General features: G+C 45.2%; 1 protein-coding gene across 3 annotated transcripts in view; it reads left to right on the top strand.

Annotated features, from left to right (window-relative positions):
* LOC146578588 (kinesin-like protein KIF1C) overlaps window positions 1-14,920 on the top strand; it is a 31,314-nt gene extending 16,394 nt beyond the window's left edge. The window contains exons 5-28 of one of the 3 annotated variants that reach the window (XM_085259661.1): window positions 111-211; window positions 323-388; window positions 464-642; window positions 991-1,102; window positions 1,190-1,267; window positions 1,375-1,440; window positions 1,536-1,614; window positions 1,886-1,964; window positions 2,077-2,225; window positions 3,524-3,643; window positions 3,775-3,902; window positions 4,242-4,321; window positions 4,893-4,968; window positions 5,611-5,690; window positions 6,279-6,373; window positions 8,293-8,376; window positions 8,584-8,764; window positions 8,978-9,050; window positions 9,120-9,218; window positions 9,323-9,484; window positions 10,828-11,142; window positions 11,224-11,313; window positions 11,384-11,618; window positions 11,785-14,920. In XM_085259661.1, the coding sequence (XP_085115787.1) occupies window positions 111-211; window positions 323-388; window positions 464-642; window positions 991-1,102; window positions 1,190-1,267; window positions 1,375-1,440; window positions 1,536-1,614; window positions 1,886-1,964; window positions 2,077-2,225; window positions 3,524-3,643; window positions 3,775-3,902; window positions 4,242-4,321; window positions 4,893-4,968; window positions 5,611-5,690; window positions 6,279-6,373; window positions 8,293-8,376; window positions 8,584-8,764; window positions 8,978-9,050; window positions 9,120-9,218; window positions 9,323-9,484; window positions 10,828-11,142; window positions 11,224-11,313; window positions 11,384-11,618; window positions 11,785-12,671 (3,614 nt within the window). In that variant the 3' untranslated portion in view covers window positions 12,672-14,920. Of the gene's footprint in view, window positions 1-110; window positions 212-322; window positions 389-463; window positions 643-990; window positions 1,103-1,189; window positions 1,268-1,374; window positions 1,441-1,535; window positions 1,615-1,885; window positions 1,965-2,076; window positions 2,226-3,523; window positions 3,644-3,774; window positions 3,903-4,241; window positions 4,322-4,892; window positions 4,969-5,610; window positions 5,691-6,278; window positions 6,374-8,292; window positions 8,377-8,583; window positions 8,765-8,977; window positions 9,051-9,119; window positions 9,219-9,322; window positions 9,485-10,827; window positions 11,143-11,223; window positions 11,314-11,383; window positions 11,619-11,742 lie in introns of all 3 variants that reach the window. The other 2 variants (XM_085259652.1, XM_085259642.1) reach the window with 2 other exon arrangements.
* Window positions 14,921-15,823: the final 903 nt, after the last annotated feature.

Genomic DNA, 15,823 nt, shown 5'->3' with positions numbered 1-15,823 from the left:
CAGCACGATTATATTCTACATAGGCTGGCTGATGGTCTTAATGTCTAATACAGGAATGAGTTATTTATAATTTTACAATAACTTGTAATGTTGTGGTTGTTGTTTTCCAGGATACAATGTGTGTATATTTGCTTATGGACAGACGGGTGCAGGGAAGAGCTACACTATGATGGGCAAACAGGAGCCTGGTCAGGAAGGGATCATACCACAGGTCATATCACATCATTGCTGCATTAAAATGCTGCTGTCGCTTTAATGTTTGCTGATTCAAAGGGATAACTGATGAAGAATTATATTAACGTGCGTCTGTCTGTGTGTTCAGCTGTGTGAGGACTTGTTTCAGAGAACAGGAGAAAACACAGATCCTGACCTGACCTACTCCGTCGAGGTAAGCCCTCATCTAACCTAGATCAGTTTTAGTTAAATCGATTTCCCTGATTAAACATCATCTTCTCCATCACAGGTGTCCTACATGGAGATCTACTGCGAGCGGGTTCGGGACCTGTTGAACCCAAAGTCCCAGGGCACCCTTCGGGTCCGGGAGCATCCCATCCTGGGGCCCTACGTGGAGGATCTGTCCAAACTGGCTGTGACTGGATTCACGGACATCCGGGACCTGATGGACGCCGGCAACAAAGCTCGGTCAGTTTTCTTCCAGATAATTTCAGAGGTCGAAGTTTTAAAGAAAGTGCAAAAGGCTGCAGATGTCTGAGGAAGTTTGAAAAACATAAACGGTTTCCTACTGGTAACCAATCCACCACATAATACAGCAGCTCTGTAGACTTGTTGTCTATCTTTTGAGCCAAGATCAGATTGATACCCAGTCAGTCCATCACTGGTGATATGTTATTTGCCCATTAGCCGATGTTTCTTATTCTAGTTAGGCCTGGTTAAAACATGCAGATTTGTTATAAATAAAAATTTTTTATTATTATTATAAAGAATGAATTGCAGTAACATCAAAATAATCAAGTTCATTTCTGATTGCAGGACGGTTGCAGCTACAAACATGAATGAGACGTCATCCAGGTCCCACGCCGTCTTCACCATCGTCTTCACCCAAAAACGACGAGATCAGATGACCAGCCTGGACACTGAGAAAGTGTGTCTGCTTCTCTATTTTGTCCCCGCGGGGCATTTTCTTCCAAATGTCAGGTCTTTATTTTGATTCTTGAACTTTTCTCTTCAGGTCAGTAAGATCAGTCTGGTCGACCTGGCTGGAAGTGAACGAGCAGACTCCTCTGGGGCAAAGGGCATGCGGCTCAAGGTTGGAGATAATGTGGAGCAATCACATTATGTATCTACTCATGTGCTGCTCATTTTCATGCATCCAGTGCCAGATTCATCATGTATTCACTGTATGTTTGCATGCAGGAAGGAGCAAACATCAACAAATCTCTGACCACATTAGGAAAAGTGATTTCAGCTTTGGCTGAAATGGTAATTCAACACTGTCCATATTTACAAGTCAAATAATATCAGATGTGTGCAATGTGGGAGATGATTGCTGACTGCTTCTTGTCTCTGATCTGCAGCAGAGCAGTAAAAAGAGGAAAAGTGATTTTATTCCCTACAGAGACTCTGTTCTCACCTGGCTACTGAAGGAAAACCTGGGTAAGTAGAGCATTGGTAGGTCCAGTGTTAAAGGAGAACAGTAGAAAGAGTCATTTAAGGCTAACAGCCATTAGTAATATTGTCAATACTAGGACCAACGGCATGTTTCTTTGACCAAACTATTAATAAGACTTGTTGTATCAGGACTTATAGTACATCTTAACCTGTCAGGGCTAATAGTACACTTAACCACACAGACATGTATGGAGTTGCCGAGTTAATATCAGACTTAGTTTAAGTACCTTAAAGGTTTGATGTGTGCTTCTTTCAGGAGGAAACTCTCGCACAGCAATGATTGCTGCGCTAAGTCCTGCTGACATCAACTACGAAGAAACACTGAGCACTCTGAGGTCAGTTACTGGGTGTCATCTGTCTATGAGGCTTTTTATGTTAATGTGTTTTTAGGCAGCAGATGATTTAGTCAGATCAATATAATCTTAATTCTCTCCGGTTCGGTTCCAGGTATGCTGACCGTGCCAAACAGATTCGCTGTAACGCTGTGATCAATGAAGATCCAAACGCCAAACTGATCCGAGAGCTGAAGGCTGAAGTGGAGCGACTGAGAAATCTGCTGTTTTCTCAGGGCCTGCAGGAGCTGCTGGACAATGCTGGTATGCACACATTTTATACAGAATAATGAACCTTATCTGCTGTTCAGTCTGACGCCCGGGTCCAAATCCTACTTCTTCCAGGTCTTACAGTAAAAGTTTAACATCAAAGTAAGCATGAGAAAAAGAATGAATGAGGCGATTTTCTGACTGAAATATTTGTAAAACTGAATCTTTTCAGCTCTGCTGTTACTTTGGATGTAAAGAAACATTTATTTTGGTGAAGTTGGGCTAGTTGGCTAATGATGGTGGGAAGCTACACAGCTATGGTGATTCTAACACTTCATTCACACAGGCCTGAAAACCTGTGAAAACCTGAGAAATGTCACAAAGAAGGTCCCGACACCCAAACTTTGCTTGCGATTGCTTTGGGTGCTGACAGATTACTTTTATGGAAGATGCAGATTGGTCAGCATTTATTCACAGTTTACTCTCTCTGCTGTTGTGGAACTTGAACTACATTATAACAGCCTCACTACTGAAACCAGCACATTTCAAAAGATGCAGATTTTTCAAGGCAAACGATCTCTGCTCATGGTTTGTGCCACACATTTCACTGCATCTTCCAAACAAACTGCTGGAGACCAAGGCAATCTCTTAAAGAGCAAAGCAGTTGCAGGGCTTTGGTGCAGCACTGTAAATTTCTCTTTAACAAGTTTTTGTGCCAACAGCAATCATTTGGGGAATACAAGTTTTTCAGTTGCAACAGGTGGTTGTCAACGGGTCTCCAGCCCCGTGTGACTAGAGCCTAATACAAATGCATTAGCAGAGGGAAGGAGCAGGGCTATAGCTCATAATCTTTAACTTCAACCAAGAGAAAATGTGATGTTATCTGTTATCTGTCCACAACATGAGGTTAATCATTATCTTGCTGCTGCATGATTTTGATCTCTCCATGTCAAAAAGTGCATGTGCTTTTCTATTGTGAACACTATGCATTGCTAAACACAGAAACGCTGTGCATGTGATACTCAGACTGCACTTCATATAAACATGGAATGCAGTCTGTTTACAGCCTAATAAACTGTACACATCACATGCTGTTGTTCTTTCATTTGGACCTGGTATGAACGGCATGTCTATGTGCAGCAGGCTGTAGAGACGGTTATTTACAGACAACAGCAACTCTGTGTGTGTGTGTGTGTGAGTGTGTGTGTGTGTGTGTGTGTGTGCGTGTGTGTGTCAGTGAGGATATTTACAAGCTGTCGTTACATAAGCAGGATTGCTGAGATGCCAGCATGTTAGAAATTAAACCTCCTCCTTTTCACTTTTTTCTTCCCTGCTCTCTTTCTGCATTTCAGTCAACAACAACAACAACATCAACAACGGCCCCGGTGGTGTCGCAGGTGCGTCCCCCTCCCCTCTTCAGCTGGCTCTCACATCCAATGGGATCACGCCTGAGAATGGCCCCGCCCCTCCAGGTCACCCTATGTGTTTATGTGGATTATTGGGAATCTAATAAGACCGTGCATTTGTGTTTAATCACTTAAATAAAAAAAATACAAAAGTGGTCCATTATGTTTTTGTAATAAATGTTTTATTTCCTGTGCAGGCGCTGAGCCGGTATCTGAAGGGGACACACCCGTTGACCCTGATCAGCTGATCGAGGATGGAGAGGAAAGGGAGGAGGGAGAGTCCACAGAGAACATCAGCAAAGAGGAAGCAGCTGAGAGACTGATGGTAGGGCGAGACGTTTTATCACCTCGCACGTTTCCGGGTCATAATTCCATCATATCTAAATTTGTGAAACATGTGGCTTCCACTGTCAGAAAGATATATTATTTTTTGTATAGTTTTCTGGAAATCCAATGAAAAAACTGACTTACAACTTCAGAACGTGTCTGGGAAGCCTCAACTTTTTAGATTTTCTCAGTTTAAAAGAAATCCACGAACAGTTTTCTGTACATCTATGATTAAACTGCAAACAGGAGCTGCTATTTCACCTTTTTTGAGTGAGAATGAAGACGTTTTATAGTCATGCGTTTATAGTACAATACGCTTGTGTGTTTTTGCTTTAAGGAAACAGAGAAAATCATCGCTGAGCTGAACGAGACATGGGAGGAGAAACTGAGAAAAACAGAATCTATTCGTCTGGAGAGGTTCGTTTTATTTGACTCTGAGCTTTTTACATGTCTTCAGTTAATTTAGTCAATGTGTTTTGTTGTCACTTGTAAAAGTGCTAACGCTACCGTGAGCATCAGCGTTCGTACTGGTGTCGTGGGCTCTTTTTCTCCTGCGCTTATCAGACAAAACCTCAGGGCAGGTGTAGGAGTAGAAAAAGTCTCATCTCAGCTGCTGCATCTTCGTCTGCATTAGCAGGAAGTCTTGGAGCGTCTGCACTGACATGGAGTCAAAAACTCTTGTCTGTAACCCGGCAACAGCAACCACGCAAGGTTTAAAAGTCTAGAAACCCACCGAAGCGCGGTTTATGTCAGTCGAGTGATGCGACTTTTGGTATTTCACACGGTTCATAAAGGCAACAACAGGCTTAATGACCCTTTATTCACCATGGCACACGAGGCTCATGGGAACTGTAGTGTTTAGAGTGTTTAGGTGGAAAAGCTGAGTGTGTTTGTTCAGTAACTCACAGGGGAAAACATTTGGAAACATGAACAAAGAGAAGAAACATGGATGGTGACTGATGTCTCTGTTTCTCATTCACTCCCTCAGAGAGTCCCTGCTGGTGGAGATGGGCGTGTCCATAAAGGAAGATGGAGGAACACTGGGCGTCTTCTCTCCTAAAGGAGTGAGTGTATATTTAACCTTTCTCTCTGGTTTAGTAATACTTTAAGTTTAGGATTGTGTGATCACCTGCTGACGCACAATAATGCAGCTGTAGTTCCTGCTGGTACTTCAAACTGTGTATTTATTGTTTGAATTCACCTTTATGTCAGGTTAAATCTACCCTTTGAGTTAGTTGGAGATTTGTTTTGTTAGAACAGCCGATAAATGGGTTTTACTTCATGCCTGGGAGTGTTCGTCAAAGTCAGAGCCGAGTGTCTGCTGCTCATAAGCACCTGTGTCGAGTCACACTCAGCTTTGGAAGTGATGATGTCACTGTTTGCTTTTAAGTCTCTCTGGTCTTTGAGGTAAAATCGGTCTGCTGAGCAGATGTTTGAAATCCAGATTAAAACTGAGAGATGATCGATCACGCAGCAGCTTTTCTTTCCGTACCACGACCTCACCAACACTTTTAAATCTTTGCCTCATAAAGACGACATCTGACAGCCTCCACTCTGCCCTTAACGACCAGTTTTGACAGCTCAGCTCAGTAAAAACAACCTCGACTCAATGTCAGCATTCACTTTAATTGTGTTGTCTTCATTCATGCTTCACTTTGGTAAATTACGCTGTTTATAAAACTCAATTTTGTGTGTATGTGTTACAGACGCCTCACCTGGTCAACCTGAATGAAGACCCTCTGATGTCTGAGTGCCTCCTGTATTACATCAAGGAGGGCGTGACCAGGTCAGCTGTGATTTCATCAGTTAATCGATCGCTTTGCTGGTCTTTGCTCAGAAAATCTGATAAATTGAGTCTAAAGTTAGAAATAGTTTTAGTCGTCCTGTGAAGAGACCAGAGGTCAGAGACGCCTCAGCTCACCTCCGTGTGAAAGCAACAAATTACATACAGACACAAGTCTATCACTAGTTTAGCTGCTTTACTTCAGTAGTAGTAGTAGAAGTAACGACACTGTTTACATGTAGTGCATGCAGAAATCTGCTCGTGCAGAGGTTACCACATCAATAATGATCCACAGAGTCCTTGTTGAGAACAATGACAATGAGTCTCGTTACATATCATCTTATCAGACACGAGACTCGCAGTTATCTAACAACAACACGCAACAGCTTTATGATTTTGGACATCAGAAGCTCCTCCGTTAGTTTTATTGCAGGAGAAGTTGCACCTTCATCTTTAATCCTGGTGGAGTTGTATAACTAACTTGGCAGGTGTTTACATTAAAGTTTTTTCCTCTGTGTGTGTGTGTGTGTGTGTGTGTGTGTGTGTGTGTGTGTGTGTGTGTGTGTGTGTGTGTGTGTGTGTGTGTGCCAGGGTCGGGCAGCAGGACGTGGACATTAAACTGTCGGGTCAGTTCATAAAGGAGATTCACTGCGTTTTTGTCAGTGAGACCAACGAGCAGGGAGAAGGTGAGATTTTTACTCCTTGTATAAACCTGGTCACATGTCTGACACTCTGTTCCCTGATTGGCTGACTCTGCTCTGCTACACTGGTGTTCTGTGTTCAAACAGCTTCATTGTGCAGAGTTTAAGTAGCCTCGGTCCTGTGCTTTGAGCGCCCTCTGCTGGTATAAACTGATCAGCTCCTGAAGTTCACTGCGTGATAACCTGGCCTGAACCACGAGCCGTTCAGTACTTTACAGACACCAGAGAAACATATTCTACTCTTTACCTGGAACTGTTTAACATCTGAAGTTATAAAAGAATAAAAGTACAAACTACAGTTGTAATTATTATTTATTAAAATCCGCTTCATTATTACCACCTGTTGCGTCATAGTTGGCCTATTCTACAGTCTGCTGTCATGGATCTCCTGTACAGTGCTGGAAGTTTTTCTTATTATCAAACGTGGTGTGAGGTTGTAATAATGATGTAGTGAACATATCTGTCAGCAGCCTGCCCTGCTCACTGTGCACAGTTTTTGTTTCTATTATAGGATCTGTATGATGTCATAAAGAGGTCATATCAGTAATATAGCCAGCTGTGAGCACACCTGCAGTCTGTCCTTCAAAGAAAGGAGCTCCAGCAGCTTGCTTCAGACAGAGGGGCTGCTCCCAGGGTGACATAGATAAAGATGATTTTGAACGGTTAGTCATGCCGTGCTGCTGTGGCAGTGTGAGCATAACAGAAATAAAAACATGGATTTGAAAATGCATTTTTAATCAGGTTTGGTTTCCATCACTCCTCAAAATAAGCTCTCTGACATGTTTGAGCAGCAGCTGGGTTTAAAGTCAGACCTGCAGACGGCTGAGTTGATCATTAACATGACTAATGACTCGACTAAGTCACCATGGCAGACAAATGTGCTCTTGAGTTCTGTCACATTACACCTCCTGATTTCACTGGCTTATGTTCATCTTCAAAGACTGAGAGCACACTCAAACCTGTCTGTGAAAGTTTAAGACAAGAAGGAATAAAAAGGTCCTGCAGTACTTTTCTTTAACACATGATGGCGCCACATGCGCGACGTGTATGATGTGTGGATTTAGAAACCTTGCAGCCAGGACATGTTGATTAGAAAGGTTTGAGTGTGTGTTTCTATATATATTAGCTTCAATTGCGTACTGACACTAAAATATATTATACAAATGTGGTATCACATGGGGCTAATTTGCATAAATGTACAGTAGATTATGAGGGGGAAGGTTCCTGTCTCACCTTAGAAGTCTGGTCTGTGTGTCGGCATTAGATCTTTGTTCTAGGAGCGTGTGTGGAGTCTGAAGCTGTGAAACCTGCAGCTCTGTTTCTGTTTTCATTGAAAGCTTGAAAAACAGCCGTGTGTGTGCTCAGTGAGTGACTCTCTTTCTTCTTCTCTTTCTGTGAAAGCTGCCAGGAAATCTGTCAGGTATTAGTCCCTGTTACTTGTTGTCATGGTGACATCATCCTCATGTTCACGCCCATGTTTCCTGTGCCCACCCTCCAACCTCCCCCCAACCCCAACCTCCCTACACCTGCCCTGCTCACCCTCTGTGTGTGTGTGTGTGTGTGTGTCTGCTGCTGTTACCCTGAGCGCTGTAGCACAATCCCTGGTTTTGGTGCATGTCTCTATGTGAGACCTCGAGGCCTCTGCAGTTGTGGCCACACCACTTTCAGATCCAGGTCTCTGTCTCTGGATTTTGGATCAACCTTTCTGCTAATGTTACAGGAGGAAGCCCAGATATTAAAGTCTTTGATGAAGCCCCCATAAAACATCCATCACTGCTGCTGATTCCTGCCTTCAGACTGTTTCATGCTCATGAGTCATATCCTCGTGTTTCACAGTTCTGTCTTTCAGTTCTCCTGATGAGTTTTTCTTCCTTTGCTTGGACTCTCTGTGTCTCCCTCTGCAGTGGTGGTCACTCTGGAGCCGTTAGTCGGAGCAGAGACCTACGTTAATGGGAAGCAGATCACAGACGCCGTCATATTAAAACAAGGTACAGAAACACACCCGGCAGCTTTAAACAAACAGGAAGCACCTGCCGTTACACAGCTGCTGCAGCTGTTACATCAGGTTTCCCTTTAGTTTACAGCTTATTATGCATCACGTGAAAAACAAAGAAGGTTTGATCGATGGAGTAAATACACCACCCAAAACCAGCAGCCGGCCTCAGACTCCGCTTCCTGTCTGTTTCCGTCTCTAGGTAACCGCATCGTCATGGGGAAGAACCACGTGTTTCGATTCAACCACCCGGAACAGGCGAGGCTGGAGAGGGAGCGCAGCGCCACGATGGAGCAGCAGGAGGAGCCGGAGGACTGGAACTATGCCCAGAAAGAGCTGCTGGAGAAACAAGGCATCGACATCAAGCTGGAGATGGAGAAGAGGTAGACGTACCTTTACTACACCCTGAAGTTTGGGTTTCAGATAGCATCTCTAGACACACTGTAAACCACGTCAGATATCAGAGCTGTTGCCTGATTACTGATCATCTCATTGGTTGTTTGGTGTGTGTGTGTGTGTGTGTGTGTGTGTGTGTGTGTGTGTGTGTGTGTGTGTGTGTGTGTGTGTGTGTGTGTGTGTGTGTGTGTGTGCTGCAGACTGCAGGACGTGGAGACTCAGTACCGTAAAGAGAAGGAGGAGGCTGACTTGCTGCTGGAGCAACACCGACTGGTGAGTTTCTCCTCCACGTGAGCTCGTGTGGTGACTGCTTCTGGTGTTTAACCTTCTCTGTGTGTGCAGTACGCAGACAGCGACAGCGGGGACGACTCGGACAAACGATCCTGTGAGGAAAGCTGGAGGCTCATCTCCTCCCTGAGAGAGAAGCTGCCAGCTAATAAGGTACCAGCTCCTCGAGCTGCTCCTTCATAGCTCCTCATGTAGCTGTGACTTCACATAAAGACCTTAGTGGCTGTTCCCCGGCTCACCTGTGTGTCTGTGTCCAGGTGCAGTCCATAGTAAAGCGCTGCGGTCTGCCCAGCAGCGGTAAGAGGAGGGAGCCTCTGCGAGTCTATCAGATCCCTCAGAGGAGGAGGATCAGCAAAGACCCCAAACGGGTGACCATGGAGGACCTCCGCATGCAGGCCGTCAAAGAGATCTGCTACGAGGTCTCACAAACACACACACGTGATATCAGTGTTTTCTGTCTGGTTTCAGAGGGACAGATAAACATTTTTGAACGTTTTCTAATAGATGCTCCCATATCTGTGCATTCAGGGGCAAAGAATTAAACCTTTACCTTGAAAAATACACTGGACGTGTCCTTTAAACCATTAAACCCTCCTGGAGACGGCTCCAGGTGGGCACTTTAGACTGCTCTGTAGTGTTGGACGTTTTGGTTTAATCCAAGATGCAGTTTACCAAAGATTAAGGACTTACTTAGACAGACTCCCAATTAGTTAGACTCCATCGCTCCAGTCAAACACAACATATGAGTGGTAAATCATGAGAATCATATATGATGCATTTCCCATTAAAGCCAGCATAAGTAGATTGTTACAGACTTTGCTGCGTTACCATAAACTCTGTATAACAGATAATCGTAGCTAATGCCACATTTCCTTTTCCTTTCCACATTTTGAAGCCTCGGCTGTAGCATTTTGCCTGCCACTGTGTTGAGTTCTCAATCCATAGACTGTACGGAGCGTCACACTGACACTGGTATCAGCTAATTAGTGTAAAAAATAAGTCCACTAGAGCTCAGAGTTCTTGGATGGTCTGTAGTACAACTAGTACATACCCATGATACAGTGTGGATTGGTCTGTTCAGCCTGTGTGTGATAAATTATGTGACTGTCTGAAGATATCAAACCAAAACATAGAGAGGCAAATTACAAACCTAAGTGGGTCCAGATTTGCCCATTTTTGTGGGTTCTGTGCAACGCTCAGGCCCTGCTTTACTGTGTAAATACCATTGAAGTCCATTGCTAGGTGGCTGTCAGGCAACCTGACACGTCATAATATATTGTGCACTGTACATTTTATGAGGTGTTTCCGGAGCCTTGATACTAAAAAAGGGTTATTGTAGCCCATTGATATGTGGTTCCAAGGCCATGTGATGATGTCATTGTATCTGATGTAGATAATAACCTGCAGGAACAAGAATCTGTGGACAAATTTGGTGGATTAACAGTAAATCCACCAAATCCAGGGGCAGGGATTGCTCAGTAGGTCGAGTGGTGGCCCCATGATCGGAGGTCGGGGGTTTGAATCCACTAAACGGGTACTATTAGGTATCCCTGAGCAAGGTACCGTCCCTGTCCACTGCTTCACTGAATGAATGGGTTAAATGCAGAGAGGAATTTCCCTATAGAGATCAATAAACTATATATTATTATTACTATTAAATTAACCAGCACAAACAGTCCAGAGGACATTAGAGGAGGAGCATTTTGATGTTTTCTTTTTTCTTCTTCTTTAAACTGTTCCTCTGTGTGTGGCGCCCCCTCAGGTGGCTCTGGGAGACTTCCGTCACTCCCGTCAGGAGATCGAGGCGCTCTCCATCGTCAAAATGAAGGAGCTGTGCCGCATGTACGCCAAGAAGGACACCAACGAGAGGGAGAGCTGGAGGGCCGTGGCCCAGGACGTCTGCGACACTGTGGGCATCGGAGAGGAGAGGAGCCCTGCCGCTGAAGAGGGAGGAGGAGGAGGTGGAGGAGGAGGAGGAAGTGGTGGTAGTGGAGGAGGAGAGACAGTGGAAGGTGGAGAGAAGAGAGGCGTGTACGATTTGAAGGCTCACATCGATAAGCTGACAGATATTTTGGAGGTGAGTTATGCTAAGCTTGTTTTGTTCACAACCTGAGGATGGTGCTAGTGGAGCAGAGCTAAACGTGCGCGACTTCTGCAGGAGGTGAAGCTGCAGAACAACATGAAGGACGAGGAGATCAAAGCTCTGAGAGATAGAATGATCAAGATGGAGAGCATCATACCTGTTCAGGTACGTTCGCACCTCCCGTCAAACCATTGTTGCCTCCTCCAGTGTTAATTTTTGTTTGACTTGTTTCCAGGACGACGACATGAATGGTGAGGGAGGAGAATCCCCTCAGAGAGAGAGAGACGGGGACGTGGACGAAGACGACGACTGCCCCAACCACCCAGAGGTCAGAGTTCAGCGGCTGATGGATGAGGACCCGGCATTCAGGAGAGGGCGGCTCCGCTGGATGAAAAAGGAGCAGCAGCGGCTCCTGAACCTGCAGCAGCAGAACATCACCAAGAAGCTGCGAGGACAGAACCAAAGCCAAGGTGAGCACGGGGGTGTGGCTGTACCGTTAGAAGTCCCCACTATTGATCGTCATCGATAAACCTATCAAATGATCTGGAATTAGCTGAGTCGGTTGCTTGTACTGTGTCCATCTTTTATTTACAGTCTGTGCCCTGACCCCAGCCCTTGCTCCTCCAACTCTTCCAGGTCAGAACACCCCCACTGTCCCGATCCACCTCCCGGGAACCGGTCGCTTCATCCCTCCCCAGGAGTGCAAGCTCAAGTTCCCCTTTAAGAGTAACCCTGCCCACCGGCTGTCCTGGGGACCCGCTAGCGCTGCCCTGCAAGCTCTGGGTCTGGGCGAGGGAGGAGGAGCAGGAACTGATGCTGGTGAGCAGAAGGAGAACAGGGGAGGAGAAGCTACAGGTTCTCCCTCACCTCCGCCTCCCCCACAAGGTCAACTCCCTGGTCTCTTGCCCCTCCCCTTCCCAGCTCAGCCTCCTCGCATGCGCACCCCCAGCCCTCATCGTGCCTGGCAGCAGCGTAACCAGGGCAACCAGGGTGGCTACCACTACAACAACCAGGGCAACAACCAAAACCAGCAACGTCGTTACCGCCGAAACTCCCTGGACAGCTCGCCACAGGGCAACGGGAGCTACGACAATGACCAGCACTTCAGCGGCGGTGGCAACGGTGGTCACCAGGGGCGACCAAGACAGAGGAGGGGGTTTTCCCCTGGGCCAGGGGGGGAGAGAGGAGGAGGAGGCAGAGGAGGAGGAGGAGGAAGCAGAGACGGGGACAGAGACAGAGACGGAGGCTTCCCTTATAATCAACGCCAGCACCATCAGTACCACCACCACCATCCCTACTACAACCCCCACAATGCACCATTCCAACCTGGACCTCACCCTCACCCCCATTACCACAGCCTGCCGCGGTCAGGGGCCCCGGCCCTTCCTGCTGACATGCTACTGGGCATTGTGCCGCCGCCAGGGGTGTGGGCTTTCAACACTCCGCCCAGGATGAGGCGGCAGTTCAGCGCACCGGACCTCAAAAACAACAACAACAATAACAACAAGGAGACACCGATCTGACCTCTGACCTCCTGAACATGGAGGCTCCTGATTGACTGCGGGACATGGGGTGATCCTGATGCTGTAGAGAATCGGCTGAGAGTGTGGTTGTGTGTGCACGTGTGTGCATTTGAGCACTTTTACACACCTTGTATCCTCTGTCCTGCTGTGCGTGTGTTTGTGAAGCTTTTAGCTTAGCACAGGTGAGCTGTTAGCAATGCTGACGTGCAAAAATTGAATTTCAATTTGTTTTATTCTATTTTATGGAGTTTGTCGTTCTGTCAGACTTTGATCACGTAATGATTTAGCTTTTTTTTTCTTTTTTAAATTTCACCGATGGCTGATGTTCGGGCGTTGATCACTGTGTTAACGAGGTGCCTTAAAGCCGACATGTCTGCTGGTGAAGCTAATTTTGTTTTAAAGATAAAGGACGTCAGTTAGCAGGGTGGTGTTTTTGTGTTTGATGAGGGGTTTTTTTAGCTTTTAGTGCTAGCAGGTGAAGAATAGGTGAAATTGTGAGCTTCGCCTAGCCTACGCTGCATTCAAGTTCCATGGGAATTACAGATTGTACAGCTTGTTAAACTCACTTCAACCCTCAAACTGATGATTAGGAATTTAATCAGAAACAGTAAACTTGTATTTACATCTTCTCCCATGTGATTTGAATGCAGCATCGCTGAGTGCTACAAACCAAAGAAAGCGGCTGTGCGGCACTTGCTAGTCAGGGTAAAAGCGTCAGTGCAGGAATAATAAGTGCCAATGGGGCATTTGCAAAAACAGCAAAACAAAAATGGAGAAGTTGAGGGTGAGAACGGCGAGTGTAAATGGGCCCCTGAGGAAGAAGAGGTGCAGAGAGGAGTAGTAGTAGGTGCTGCGCTTGTCTTACCTGTCAGATGTTTGTTTTTAAGAGCTGTGTGTGTATATTTGAAATGTTAAATCTGATTTTTAAACACGTGAAATGTCCTGACGGTAGGTTCACCGTCTCTGGCAATCGTGGGAAATGCAAGTGATGCGTAACACATGATGATGTCCCAAGGTGGGAGTTGATGTTGGAGCTCAGAGACATAATCATGAAGGGATGGATTTGTTTATGTAGGGCTAGATAAGCAAGGAATTCTGGGAGATGTATTGAGAAGGAGAAGGTTTTGAGGGAGAGAAGAAGCTGATATACAGTAAGCGTTTTGTTTTTGAAGAAGTAACAGACACTACAGCATGTCAGGTGTGATACAAGATTCCTGCTGTAAGGATGTGACACTTTTTACATTATATCCAATTCAAGAAGGATGGGAAAATTCACTGCTGCCTTCCTGGCACGTAGGGATCCTGGAAATTGTGGCCTCCACCTGTTTCAGGTTGCTTTTAATTTCTTCTCTTTTTCAAACATGACATTTACACACACATATTTTTGCTGGTGTTGTGTTCACTTCACATCTTTAAGATAGGAAACAAATTTCCAGCTTCCTGCGTCACAGCGAACGCAGCGTTTTATGTGCGTTTTATTCGCACTGAATTAATGAAGACAAGTTTACTGCCAAGAGGGGCTGGGAGAGTTGGCGATACTGCGCACACTCCACCCACTCAAAGCAGAGGATTCTGGGAGTTAACAAGTGGAGCAACTATGAGCTCTGTGGCTTTTAAGGCTTTTTTCATAAAAAGGTTAGAACCAACCAATGGCAGCGCTCCTTCCTGCTGCAAGAGGGAGTCAGTGCCATGACGATGACGATAATTATGATGAAAATGAAAGTGATTGCAGTTGGCCTGAGAAGCATGATGTCAGCAGAATCTCTGGAATTGACCAATCACAGGACAATCTCTAAACCTGCTTCCACTGCCGGGCCTGATGGGAAAATTAGTTTTTTAATTATTATTTTTATTTTTTAGATTTTTTTCCAGCTTGGGCCTCCGATTGGCTGTTTGTTTTTCATTTGTGTATCACATCATGTACTGCGTATTTTAACCAACCTCCATGTTTGACCTTTGGTTTATGATGTCATCAGTCATCATCACTTATTAATATAATTATCCTAAAGTTATACGTGTCATTAATACTTGGTTATTGTGGATGCTGCTAAAGGGAGTTTCTTTGCCCTCACGCAAACCGTTGAGTTAGTGTATGTGTTTGTGTATGTTGAGTGTGTGTGTGTTGGGCATCTGTTTGTGTGTTTGTGTGTTAACTTAGAATCAAACAGTAAAGTTTGTTTTACTTCATAAAGCTGATTTTAGTCATTATTCTTTTTCTTTGGTTAGTTTTGTTGTTTTTTGAGGTGGAATGGGGGAGGGACTTGGAGGGGGTGGGGTGTTGCCATAGCAGCCATGACTCGGCAGAATTCCAGAACATTCTAGAACTCCCCTCACTGACAGGCTGTGCCCATTCCCTGCACCTCTGCTCTAATCATGACCTCAGAATCTGTGACATTACGGCGTGTTATCGCTTCAGAACTCGAAACACGGATATGGATATGATGACATCATGGTGTAGCCCTCTTCCTGTTGGCCCAGACCCCCTCAGTTGCTTTTTTGTTATTGTTGTTGTTTTCTCTCTGTATGTGTTGGGTTGTCTTTTGTTGTTGTTTTGGTTGTATCAGGAACCAATCTCAGGCTCTACCTGCAGACAACATGATGGCAATAAACTGTCTCCAAGATTCAAAATAAGACTCACTTCTTGTGTTTTTATTGGGTCTTCATCCATGAAGGATGGCTATGGAAGCTGAGAGGTGTCAGTGCATTCAAACACCCCCCTGCCCAAAACAAAACATTAATGTGGGTGTAGTTTCCAGGGGCCCGTTCTTCGTACCTCGCTAAGTAAGTTAGCTGGATTAGATTGTTGACGATTTCGCGTGATCCTGGATCGTTCGGTTCCCCGAAGCTCATCCGGGACTTGCTGTCATAGCAACAGAGCCGTAAGCGTAAACCTGCTCGGGAGCAAGTTTACTTTATGTAAACAGGATTAGATCGCGGCCACGCAGGTATGTCCGCTTCATTTATACGAAAGCAACAGCGATATTCCACCACTGTTTCACCATAAATAAATATTATCAATGTAACTAAAGACAATGCAGCACCTGATCCATTTATTGATGTCACACAGATACATACAGGTCATTTCCTAAAAAAGGGAAATGTACTATTAACATTCTATTACATGTATGTGATTATTACAGATGTAATTCATA

This window comes from Mchenga conophoros, linkage group LG3 (assembly GCF_057382185.1).
Source record: "Mchenga conophoros isolate Kocher_MC1m ecotype Shallow Benthic linkage group LG3, M_conophoros_male_GT1.1, whole genome shotgun sequence".
NCBI lineage: Eukaryota > Metazoa > Chordata > Actinopteri > Cichliformes > Cichlidae > Mchenga > Mchenga conophoros.
This window is presented reverse-complemented; position numbering and strand designations above follow the sequence as displayed.